The following is a 13,481-nucleotide window of genomic DNA, read 5'->3' as shown; positions in this document are numbered from 1 at the left end:
TATGAGTAAATTATCATGCAAACAATCATGCAGATTACTTATACTAATCTTGAAACATTAAAGAATTATTAATAGATATAAAAAACTCTTCTTTTTTAAAAAAAAAACCTACAAAAAAAAATTGGGGGGGGGGGGAATGTGAGGAATCAACAAGTTTTTTTATTTTACTTATAGATGCAAAGAACTAAAACAAAATGTAATACCCAAGTTTTAACACGTTCGCTGCCACCGACGCACTAGCACGTCAGAGTGGCACCTCCTGGTATGCCGACGATGCGCTAGCGCGGCGATCAACTATGATCAGGGTTGGCTTTTTGCCGGCAGAAACTGTTTGTAACCGGCAAAAACTGGCAGAAACTAAAAAAACTTTGATGTTAGTTCTGGCAATTGCTTAATGACATTTCGGTTAAGTAAACTGAAAAATGTAACTGTAACAAACTTTTTAATTCATTCTTTGTAAATATATATTATTTTGTTTATATTAAATACATGGAGTGCATTATATCAAATATTTATATTAAATAAAGAATAAAGTAATGCAATAATAAATATAAATACTAAATTTTAGTTTATTATATTAAACTCTGAAATTCAGTAATTATTATCATTTAACTCTTTATGTAACTGAATAGAGCTACTTTCAAATAGTTTTTTTTTTTCTGTTCAAGACATAATTTGCATGGCAACAATCCAATTATTATAACAGTAGCAGTTTTAATCTTTGCTGTATGTAACAGGTAATATAATTGGTTAGATTCACTGATTCATAAATGTAGACAGCAATTTCACTGATCACTTTGTTTAACATTTAAATGTTTTTTCTATGAATTATCCAATGTATGTCAATCTCAGTACTTAACTTTTATGTCATTTTCTAAATTTCTGCCACAAATGTGGCAGAAAATGGTTTCTGCCATGCCAGTTTTAACCGGTTTCTACCAGTGGTTTTAACCACCTCGGCAGAAACTTGCCAATCTTGACTATGATAAGTTATATGCTTTGTGTTTAGTGTGGCTTTGGGAGCTGAACGTAGAGGTTATTTCGGCACGTTAGTGAAGCATTATTTTTTTTATTTTTTGTGGTTGGTTTTCAAAATTTTTGCTTGAATTTTTTTATGTGCATGACTGCCAATATTGTGCTTATCATTTTAAATATTTTCAGTATTGTTTCAGAAATGGTACTACATATACTTGAATGGTATTCCGTTTTATTCCTTTTAAGCTGCTATTTTATGCAATATGCCAGCAATTTCTGAGAATATTGATCAGACGCGCTGGAGCGTCAGTGGCACTCACGAAGACAGGTTGGGTCTGTGTGCCACTGACGCTCCAGAGCGCTCTCTAAACAGGAAAATTATGTTTATTTGTTTTTCTGGTTTTCCTAGTAAAATATAAGGAACATTTAAACTATTAAAACCCTGTTTTGTAATCCAGCTTCTGAGGATGGAAATATCATTTTTAGTGGCAGCGAATGTGTTAAGCTGAAATTCAACTTTTTTTTTGTGTATAAAAAACATTTAATTTGCCATCAGTATACTATCCAGAGTTATCACGGATGTTAAAAATGTGAAAAAACTATTCATAATTTGTGAATAGAAAATAAGCGTTAAGTCACATTCTTTCAACCAGGGTCCTGCTTTTGTGAATTTGTTTAAATAGGGTCCAGTTATTGCAAAAATTGCTAAAAACCTTTTCAAGTTTTTAAATTGTAAATAGATACAAGATTCTGCTCAACAATTGCTGCAACTAAATTAGAGATGCAACATACAAATATTTGGTATTTAGAATATACTGCTCAACACAGAATATTCATTTCGGAAACAAAATCACTCACATTTTTAATAATTTCAATTGACATATTTTAAATAACACAACTTAGTAATGTATCACTTTTAATGTGTTAAGCATTAAGTAAACTTAAACAATTCTTTAATTTATAATATTTTATTTAAAAAATTGCCAGAAAGTAATTTTTATTTACATAATATTCTATTAATAAATTTCATGAATAAATATAAATTGATCAATTATTTATTTACAAAAAAAATTATGATTTAACATTAATAAGAATGCACACACAATGTTTGTAAAAGTAGAAATATTTTCTTAGAATACTACATTTGGAATTTAAACTTAGGGAAACTTTGTTTGTCTCAAACAATCTCTCTCCTCCCCCCCCCTCCTTCGGGAAGTGTTTATTCGATTAACAAAACAATAATGAAGATAAACAAATTTGTGAAAGGCCTGATTAAAAGATAAATTATTCCTGATTAAAAGATAAATTAAGGCCTGATTAAAAGATAAATTAAAGGATTCGTTAGCGGATCCAAATTTCTTCTCAACAGACCCCTGATTGTAGTAAAAGGTTCTACCTAGTTGAGTTTATTTTTTTTTAATTGATTTCTTTTTTATCCTGTGTTAAGAGTTATTTTATTGAAATATATATGTAGACTAGCCTAAAAACATAAAGCTATGGTTAAAAAACAAACAACAATCTGGCGAAAAAAATTATTTGTGGAATTCATGAAGAAAAATTTATAGGTTTCATATAAAAAGCAAAATAATTTGAGTATAAATCATACTACAATAAAAGTTATTTCATAAAGATTTTAATTCAAAATAAACACAGACAGAGGAAATATGTTATAAATCGATCACGTTATGAGTGTTATAACCAGGGTTGGAGTTTGTGCCGGCAAACACTGGTAAAATCCGGCAAAAACCAAATTACATACATTGCTGATTAGTAAATATTATTACAAAATACTTGAAATAAATTTAAATCAATCATAAGGAATAATAATTGATACATTACATGAAAAAATTATTTTTAACACATTAATAATTAATATAAAGGCAATAATTTTTAAAACATTAAAGTTTTTGACCTCTTTTCATTTTAGATTCCTTAAATAAATGTTTTTTTACAAATAAATAAATATTATTATTTGTATAATATTATTATTATTATATTATAAAAAATTATTATTTGTACAATAATTAACTACAAATCTTGATAGATTTTATGCTCTAAATTATAGTTATATTAATTTAAAATAAGTTCATTTCACTGGAAAAAAGAGAATTGCAAATCTTCCAATCAATAATGTTTTAAACTAGTAAAATGATATATTATAAAATTATAATTTAATTATGAATAATAATTTTATTAATTTTTTTGTAATCATTTATATTTATGGTATATATTTAAATTTTAGGAATAATTTTGTACCAAAAATGTGTTTTTGTCCTCTCATCTTGGAAAATATAGGTTTTTGCCATTTTTTGCCAATTTGCTTGGCAAAAACCTGCTTTTGCCAGGACAGTTTTTACCAATGTTTACCATGGTTTTTTCCACCTGCAGCAAAATCTTGCCAACCCTGGTTATAACACAATCTAGAATTGACTGTATGGCTATTGATTAGTCAATGCCTTTGATTCGCTTTCTATGCAACAAAAAAAAAATTTCCTCAAGAATTTTTTAAGATTAAAATATAAATAAAAAGTAATCCTGCGTAAAAGTAAGTTTCAAATGTGTGATCTATGTGAGTACACATAACATTTTGTAATGTGATGTCAGAAGAAATGTTTTTCAGACAATTTATTCGCATTAATTATTAATTACACTTTAATAACCTACATGTTAAGTCAATTCATAAAATTAAACTTTATTATTAATATATGCTTTTTTAAAATAAGGTACTTGTCCCTGCCCTCTCTTTCGAAAAAAAAAACCCCAATAAAACCAACTCGGGATGGGTTTTTTGTAACCCTACCCACATCACAATGTGTCAAAATAAAAAAGAAATCACCTCTCTGATAGTGGAGAAGATTTTTCATCTTCTGAATCAGTCACATCAACCCAACCTTCATCACTTTCATAAGACTCTCCTAAAAAAAAAACATAGAAATTACATTTTTGTAACAACATACAGTGGCTTAACTAGAAAACATTCCTGTGTAGTTTTTCTTTCTTTTTTAAAAAAACTGGACCATAATTTTTTAAAATTGAAATATGAAAATATTTTATGGAAAATGTGATATCTATATATATATTTCTCTTACACGGCGACAAAAAAAGCCTCATTACAACTCCCCGAATGGCAACGCTAAAAAATCGACCAATGATTGCCGCTAAAAAGTCACATGCCAAATCTAGCTGAGGTTGCTCAAAATATAGCGTTTTTAAAACCGGAAACTGAAATAACCAGAGAGAGCATTTTCACCAAACGTCAGTAATCACACTAACAGCAGCGGCAATCTCATACTATTAAGCTAGGCAGAAGTGAGTAGTCTTTGTCGATAGATCTCTATTTTAGTATTTTGTCGAAAGCGCTTTCTTTCACGAATTTATATATTACGAATTTATTTGACGATTAATTATAGCCTAAATTTTAACCTTTTTAAAGAGATATCAGTTTTAGAATTTTTATCTTAAGATTTTATACTATAGCACGTTTTTAATAGGTTTAATGAATTACATGTCATTTATTTGAATTCAAATTTATTTTAATGACTTAGCATTTAATAAAAAGATGTTATTTTTTTTAAAAAAAAAGTTGTTATATGGATTTGAATGATTGTTTTGAATTCTTAGAATTTTGTGCATTTGCAATGTACCTAGGTTAGTAGTGAGCAAAGCAAACCATATAAGATTGCGTAGCAATTTTCGGGAGTTGACGAGCGTTAGCGAGCAGGGGGCGCAGCCCACTAGTTATAAAAAAATAGTTTTTCAACTTTGATAAAAAAAAAAAAAATTTTTTTTTGAGCTTTTAATCCATCTTTAAACTAGCATTTGTGGCAGATGATTTCACAACAAGAATGAAATCAAAATCTACAAATTACAGATATTTGCTAAGGAACAATGTGATCAAGGACACATCATATAAAATAAACAAACTTGAGATGAAAAAAATTTGCGTTTGGTAACTGAAGGGAGAGTCATTCTGAAGATGAAATAACAGGCAATAGAGTAGACATCATAATTTAGTTATGTTTATATAAGCTGAGTAACGACATTATTCTGATTGGTATTTGTAAAAAGCTTTCTAAATTTTTAAGAATGTACAAAAATTAGAAGAATTTTTAATTAAAACCAAAAGTGAATGGTGGCAAAGAGGATATTTCCTCATCATGATCTGTGTAAGAATAATTGCCAAGTTTTGGCAACTTCCGGGCAACCACCAGCAACAAATTTTTAAAAAAAAGACTACAGATAGGTACCAACTCGAAAGATATAATTCGTTTAACATTCACAAGTTTTTTGTAAAAAAGATTTGCAAATTTAAAATCTATTTGGCAGCTTGGTGATTGTAGATGGAAAGAAAGATCACGATACAGAAATATCCCCGTGGCGAAATCTATTATTTGTAGGGTATCTGCTCAATTTTAGATTTTCAAATCCATGACTTTTCCTGAATAATTCCAAGAATTTTTCATGACTTACCGAAATTACTATTTTCTCCGACAAAAACACAGCAATAAATTTAAAAAAGGCATTATAACAACATTAATTGAAATGATAGGTGTAACCAAAACTGTTATATACTGCATCTTCATATTTATTGACTTTATAAAAAATAGAGTAAAGAAAGAGTTGAAGCAATAAAATAGCTAAAAAAAAAAAAAAAATACAAAAGCAAATAACTAAATACAGTCAGAAATATGTAGTTATTTAAACCTGTTTTATTTCTTCTTAAAAGTAATTGTAATATAAAAAGCCTAAACAAGAATTTTAAATCGATAAAATAAAAAAAAATAATAATAAATAGATAAAAAAAAAAACTCTGAAATCAAGGAAGTTTAAAAGATAATTCGATCTAGAAGTGGTGTTCTTTATTTCCTTTTTTGAAAGAACACTATAATTTTTAGGAACACAGGATAAAAACATTTTATACTTTTAATAAAATATGACTATGAGTGGGGATTTTGTTACAAATTCAGATATTCGGAAAACCATGAAATTGGGAGAGTAAGTTCCATTTTAAAAATTAGATTTTTCAGCAACCATGACTTTACATGATTTTTTTTAAAAAATAGTTAAAATTATGGCGTAACTACCGCTACAAATATTAAATACCAAATCACTAGTATATAAGACACGTTAACTCGATTCTATCTTGAGGTACCCTTCGATAGATGAAGGTTGACATAGTCTATAAATAAATCCCTTCATTGGTGACCGGACGTGGTATGAACATTCCAATATTGATGGATGATCCACATTAAACAGTTGATTTGCTTAAAAATATACTGCTAAAACTCTCCCGGTCAATAAACAATACTGAAGAAGGAAAAAAATGAGCGAAATGCTATAAACAAAAATAAGAAAAAATAATGAGCAAAATACTATTAAAAAAAAATGAAGAAAAAATATATATTGAGCGAAAATGATATAAATATACAGGGGTCTGTCTAGGCCGAATTTACTACCATTTAGCGGTACCTTCACAAATTCATTGTTAGGAATAACGGTAGTTTCACAAAATTCTTTTTCTTAAAGTTTTACTTTTGTATCACTTAAGAAACGATAAATTTATATTTTTACCATGTTTTTGTGTTGATTTTTAAATATAATTTTTCACAAATTATGTCTAAATTTTCACAAAATAGGTATTTTTCAGAAAAACCTAGACAGACCCCTGATATATAAACAGCATGAATCAACTAGTGGTAATCATTCATAAAATTCTGGAAGAAGAGTAATGTGGCGTAACTACTACTATAAATATTAAATACCAAATCACTGGTATATAAGACATGTTAACTCAATTCTATCTTGAGGTACCTTTTGATAGATGAAGGTTGACATAGTCTATAAATAAATCCCTTCAAAATCATGACGAATTTTGTTCAATACCGAAAACCATGACTTTCCAGGTGAGCGGATACCCTGTAAATTATAACAGCTGAACTTACCATTCATTTGTTTGGCTGTATCTTTTTGCCTAGGGGACATTGAGTGGCAATTCGATAAGTTTTCGTATTCCTTCTGCGAGGAATCAATTTTGGCACTTTTTTCAATATCACAGTTTACGACACAAAGGCGGCCATTCTGCTCGCAGACGGGCCTCCGCCTCGACTGTCTCCAACTTTCGCGATTGGGCAGGTTGAGGCAACACAGATTATAGTAGAGATCGTCTTCTTGCTTTGCCTGCAACACAGAACAACTGAACACAGAATGCTGGCAAGAGAAACAAATGCAGGGCGGGTGGTGATGGGGCGACACTTCGTGGCACTTAACTTCCAGAATTGCACTGTCACGTAACTTGATGGATGGAATGGCTTTGCAAGCCGCACACGCGGAAGTTTGCCCCTCATGAATCTGATGCAGAACGTCGTGAATCCTATTCAGCCTGTCGTAAGGATCGTCGAGAGACGCAGGAAAAGTGGAGAGTGTTTGGTAAACATTTTGATTTCCCTCCTCGCAGTCGCTGGTTTCTTCCTTCTGACTGACAGGAGCTGGAGGACAGTCCGAAGGGAGTTTAGACCTTCGAAAACTACTTCTCCGTTTGTGAATTCTCTTCGAAAAAGTCTCTTCTCGTTTGACGATTTTGTGATGACTCCCGTAATTTTTAGCAGATTTATTCTTTTTGGGACTTGAAGACGACATCCCTTCGTAGAGTTCGATCGCCTTTTGAACGCTAGTCTCCTTGCCGGACGGCTCTTTCGACAGAAGGTTCTGTCGTTTAGGGCTGCTCGTCGGAGCAAGCAGAAAACTTTGGGTTGCGGGAGATACCCCCCTCTTGGGAAGGGGTGGTGGAGACACATTTTCTAATCCTTTAGAAATGCAGAATTTATCAGAGTTTGATTCGCAAACTAGTGTTTTTGTCAAAGCTTCCACACCAACCAAGCTCTTTTCATCGACTGATGGTGATGAGAAAAACTTTGATGCTTTAACAGAATTTCGATTCACGTGCAAAGAATCTTCTCCTTCTGAATGACGACGTACCTGAAATCCTTCCACTCGAGATAATTTCAAATCAATATTCAGTAATTCGCAAAAGGTATTGGCTTTCGGGAGATCCTCTTCCTTTGAAGCATTTTCGAACTGTTGACGGATTTTCATCAATTTTGGATTATCACGTATGCTTCCAACTTTTCTCCTCTGAAAATGATCCACTCTTTTCCGAGAATCTGAAGTGCGACCAGGCATTGTGGGTAATGAATATTTGTTCGGACTAACCAAAATTGGTATCTGATATCACTCTGTGTGAATTTTGTAAATAGATCAAAAATACCATTATGATAGTCTCAATAATAACCAGGCAAAAAGAAACCTGCAAAAAATAAAAATATTAGTTCTCTTAGAAACATTGAGTTCCTCATCAATCAATAATATTATACAGAGTACATAGCCAGATCTTTCAACAAAAGATAAGCACATTTTAAGCATTAAAAAAACATTTTTAAGCACTGTATAGATTAACATAATGCAAAATAATTTCCAAACATGATCATGATGAGATAACTAGTTTCTGACAAAGAAGTCTTGTCTTGATTATATTAGCCGTAATAAAATGATTGAGAGATTCTTCGGTTCGATATCAGAGGGTGGAAAATGACGTCTGAAATTGAGAATATCTGGCAAAATGCAACAGAGTTGCACATGAGAGTGCAAGAATCCAGTTCAGTAGACGCACATGTGGACTCGCAAATATTTCATCAAACATGTAAAATGATAGGCACTTTCATATGCCACGGACCGACGTCACGGCGAAACGAATTGCAAAAATTTTGAATAGAACAATGTGAAAAGCATGCTATTGCATAGAACAAGGCGAAAATCGACATGGTAGCGTAACCTTTCGAGTCGGTCCCTTCCTGTGATGTTTTTTATTTCAGTTTCTCACAGGCCACTGCCCAGAAGTTGCCAAGACCTCACCGAATATTCTGCCACAGATCACAATACGGAAATCTCCTCATCTTGAAAGTGTAAAAATGTCTTAACACCAGTTTTTTGAGTAATTTTTGGGGTTTCAAAAAAATGACACTAAATTTAGGGCACTCTATCAGAATGAAGCGTTTGTAAATATTTCTGTAACATGATCTGTCGAACCAAGTACAAACTTTTTTTTACCCGTTAGTATGTTAAACATGCAAATTATTTTTTAAAATAAAAGGAAGTAGATGTTTGACCGGAGGTGGCTGCAAGTTATACCTTTCCAGTTGTTCCCTTCCTGATGTTTCTCTTTTATTAGTTCATCGCGGGTCACAGCCCAGAAGTTGCCAAGACTTGACCATTTTTATGAGGGAGACAACGATTGGGAAACCTTCTCAAAGGTTTAAATGGCAATTAAATTAACATTCATCTATGGAACAGCAAACAAGACTTCATGTAATGATCACACTAATAGGAGGTCATACATTGAACATAAGAACATACATAGTAGTAGAAAATATTTTTAAGACTTGTTAATGAAAAAGTATGCAAGTGAACACACAATAATAATAATTTAACAAGAAATATCAGGAATGTTTCTGTTTCATTATTTGTGCCAAAAGGCTTTCCAATTTAAAAAACGTATAACGGTTTGTCCGGGAATAGTTATGAGTTATACCCTTCAAGTTCTTATTCGGTTATTTTCAAAGTTTTTGGCATGTTACCGCCAAGATTGAGTAGAAAATATCTAACGTAAAGACAGTTTTATATGTTAAAAATAACGCATTGTGAAAAATAACACGGAATTAAAAGAAAAAAACTTTACTTCATTTAGTAAATTTCTTAGTTTAGCGAAATTAAAGGCATTAACCTAAGAAAACATAATTTAGAGAAATTAATTTAAATACTATTTCAATGGAAATACAAATCAATATTTATTTTAAATACATCTCTGAAATTAATTTATTCACACACATAACCGGACAATACAATTTGATCTGAAAAGAGCTAACCAAAACAAGAAGTTGATGCAATAAGCCAGATAAGAAATTCCAAAATAAACAATGACACGAAACTCACACAAGAAACTACTGTACCCTAGATTACCATAATTATGCTGTGAAAAAATAAGCAGTTATATTAAAAATTATCAAATGATTTATTCGTACATTTAAATAATATGATCAAAACAAATGCCATTTCAGCCTCTAGTTTAACCAGTCTAAACATCATCAGTAAACAATACGAGGGGACTTACTTATTTCATCACCAGATGACAGCACTGCATAAAAGTGCAGCTCTGTTAATAGCTCAAATCGTAAAATCAAATTTTAGAATCTAAATTTTTACAATAAACTACAATCAGCTATGTTTCCAATTAAGTAAAATACTCAATTAATTTTAAAAGTAAAAATATATACCTAATTATTTTTTATTGCATAAGTTCCTTTCCCAGTTCCTTATGCGAGATCCTTTTTATCTTCTGGCTGTTGCTTGGCTGACCGACTTTTTAATAAATAGAGGCATTTGATTGGTCGATTACATCATCGTTTTCATCGTTAACGCTTAATCGTTTTGTCAGGTTTACTAGAATGGCGTTTTTAGCATTTTTGTCACAATTTCAAGACAGTGCGCTAATGATTGAGTACTTGCACTCCAGATGCAAAGCCCTACATAATTAATTCAAAATGTTAGTTAACGTTAAATAAATTGAATACAGAGCCGTATAGAAGCACATCGAATTTGTTGAAATATAATTCTTCCTTGTCTACTTCTTTTATTTAACTTAGGTCCGGCAGTGGAGTTGTTGTTCATTTACGTCGCACTAGAGCTGCACAATGGGCTATTGGCGACGGTCTGGGAAACATCCCTGAGGATGATCCGAAGACAATTTTGATCCTCTGCAGAGGGGATGGCACCCCCGCTTCGGTAGCCCGACGACCTGCACGCGAAGTCGAGCACTTTACGGTACATCACTAGCTACGGTCGGTCAGCGGGTGGGTGACCACTCTGATCAGTCTGCGTAGGGACAAGGGGGACATGGTATTGGTCCTCGTTAAATTGTTCTACCGTAAAGTTCTCGACTTTGAGTGTAGGTCGTCGGGCTCATAGAGTATTGAGGTATTGTTTTATATAGTGTGTCGGGCAATGGTCGGGCTACCAAAGCAGAGATGCCACCCCCTCTGCAGAGGATCAAAAATGCGATGACATGTCTTCCGAAGCTCCTTAGGGATGTTCCCCAGACCATCGCCAATAGCCCATTGTGCAGCTCTATTGCAACGTAAATAAAGTATCTGCCTTTACTTTCTTCAGATTTATTATTTGTTTAATATATTTTATTATAACCGACATATATTTTTGATTTACGTACCAGGTAACTTCAACACTTCAATGCATGTTTCTACTCCTAGAGAAAACCTGTAAACTCGCGCTTTCGAACGGATTTTGCTAAGGGGCTACGATCTTTATTTTTCATCCCATATATCGGAAGACTTTCACTTAACAATTTTCTGAAAGTTTTGCAGGCTATTCATTGCAGGCAACAGAGTGGTTATTAGTAAAAAGAAAGAAGAAAAAAAACATTAAAAATAAAAATTAATAAAAGGTGAGAAAGGAAAGAACAAATAACGTATCAGTTACATATTAGAAAAAAAAATGTTTAAAAAATATGAGGGAGCGTTAGAGCTTAAATAATAACAGAAGAGAGTTTTGAACTGCCTGGTACTTTGAAAGTGTCACTGGGCCTCCCTACCTGCAAAGAGGTGGGACACCATCTTCCTACAACGCCCAGTGAACTTTCTATATAGACAACAGCATTGCAGGCAACACAGTGGTTATTAGTAAAAAGAAAGAAAAAAAACATTAAAAATAAAAATTAATAAAAGGTGAGAAAGGAAACAACAAATAACGTATCAGTTACATATTAGAAAAAAAAATATTTAAAAAATATGAGGGAACGTTAGAGCTTAAATGATAACAGAAGAGAGTTTTGAACTGCCTGGTACTTTGAAAGTGTCACTGGGCCTCCCTACCAGCAAAGAGGTGGGACACCATCTTCCTACAACGCCCAGTGAACTTTCTATTTAGACAACAGCATTGCAGGCAACACAGTGGTTATTAGTAAAAAGAAAGGAAAAAAAACATTAAAAATAAAAATTAATAAAAGGTGAGAAAGGAAAGAACAAATAACGTATCAGTTACATATTAGAAAAAAAAATATTTAAAAAATATGAGGGAACGTTAGAGCTTAAATAATAACAGAAGAGAGTTTTGAACTGCCTGGAACTTTGAAAGTGTCACTGGGCCTCCCTACCTACAAAGAGGTGGGACACCATCTTCCCACAACGCCCAGTGAACTTTCTATTTAGACAACAGCATTGCAGGCAACACAGTGGTTATTAGTAAAAAGAAAGAAAAAAAACATTAAAAATAAAAATTAATAAAGGGTGAGAAAGGAAAGGACAAATAACGTATCAGTTACATATTAGAAAAAAAAATGTTTAAAAAATATGAGGGAACGTCAGAGCTTAAATAATAACAGAAGAGGTTGGTTGGTTGGATTTTATTGGCGCAAGAGCCAGAAATGGCTATACTGCGCCAGGCACTAGGTTAAACTACGGTGTTATTTTTTAAAGCAGAGAATAAAGTCCTATGACTTTGAGAAATTTTAAAAGATTGTGATGTATAGGGTCACCAAGTAAAGATTGAAGATCAGGGTTAAAACTGCCAAAAAAAATTTTTCTCAAGTATTTGAATCGTCTGCAGTCAGTAAAAATATGCTTAATGGTGATAGCAACTTGACAGCATGAACAAACAGGCGCAGGTTCGTTTTTCAATAAGTGCATATGGGTATATCGTGAGTGGCCAATGCGTAGCCTGTTTATTAAAACATGAGTTTTACGGTCAATGGGCATTATTTTATTGTTATCAATAGAAGGGAAAATTCCATGTAATTTATTATCATTTTGTGTATTCCAGTGTTCTTTCCAGGCTTGATAAATTGACAATTTACAAATTCGCTTGATGTCCAATGGTGCTAAAACATTCCTGCTTATGTTATGAGTACTTTTTGCAACTACATCAGCACATTCATTCCCGTGTATACCGACATGGGATGGTATCCAACAAAAATGAATATTGAAACCTCTGTCATATAGTCGAGCGATGTATTTTTGGATTTTGAGTATGATTGGGTTTAGACCGATGTCTGGAATACTTGCTATAAAACTACGTGAGTCAGTATATATTATCCACTTTAGATAAGTTTGGTCAAAAATATAGTTAAGGGCTAGTAAAATAGCATAACATTCGGCAGTAAAGACTGACGAATCAGGAAACAGTTGCTCAGATACAGTAGAATTTTCGGTAACAACACCACAACCAACATGATTATCGTGTTTTGATCCGTCAGTAAAAATTGGTTTAAAATCGATATATTTATGTCGATGTTCGTAAAATTTTTGAGTGAAAACACTTGAGCTAGTGTCAGATTTTTTAAAATTATTAAAAACGTCTAACACGCATACTGAAACATCAATCCAAGGTGGGATGATGCCTGTGTTAGTAAAAACCTCAATATCTAAAATGTTAAAAATCATTTA

The 13,481-nt window shown here is 32.3% G+C and overlaps 1 protein-coding gene across 6 annotated transcripts in view; it reads right to left on the bottom strand.

Moving 5' to 3' along the window:
• LOC107442238 (uncharacterized) overlaps nt 1–10,248 on the bottom strand; it is an 80,153-nt gene extending 69,905 nt beyond the window's left edge. For 2 of the 6 annotated variants that reach the window (XM_087149248.1, XM_087149254.1), the window contains exons 1-3: nt 9,961–10,136; nt 6,918–8,278; nt 3,812–3,890 (exon numbers count right to left, since the gene is read on the bottom strand). In XM_087149248.1, the coding sequence (XP_087005374.1) occupies nt 3,812–3,890; nt 6,918–8,154 (1,316 nt within the window). In that variant the 5' untranslated portion in view covers nt 8,155–8,278; nt 9,961–10,136. Of the gene's footprint in view, nt 1–3,811; nt 3,891–6,917; nt 8,279–9,159; nt 9,311–9,893 lie in introns of all 6 variants that reach the window. The other 4 variants (XM_087149250.1, XM_087149253.1, XM_087149249.1 and 1 more) reach the window with 4 other exon arrangements.
• Between the last annotated feature and the right edge of the window lie 3,233 nt (nt 10,249–13,481).

This window comes from Parasteatoda tepidariorum, chromosome 8 (genome assembly GCF_982258835.1).
Source record: "Parasteatoda tepidariorum strain Cologne lab strain chromosome 8, Ptep-v5.0, whole genome shotgun sequence".
In the NCBI taxonomy this organism is placed as follows: Eukaryota; Metazoa; Arthropoda; class Arachnida; order Araneae; family Theridiidae; genus Parasteatoda; species Parasteatoda tepidariorum.
The sequence above is the reverse complement of the archived record's forward strand: the minus strand, read 5'-3'. Positions and strand labels throughout refer to the sequence as shown.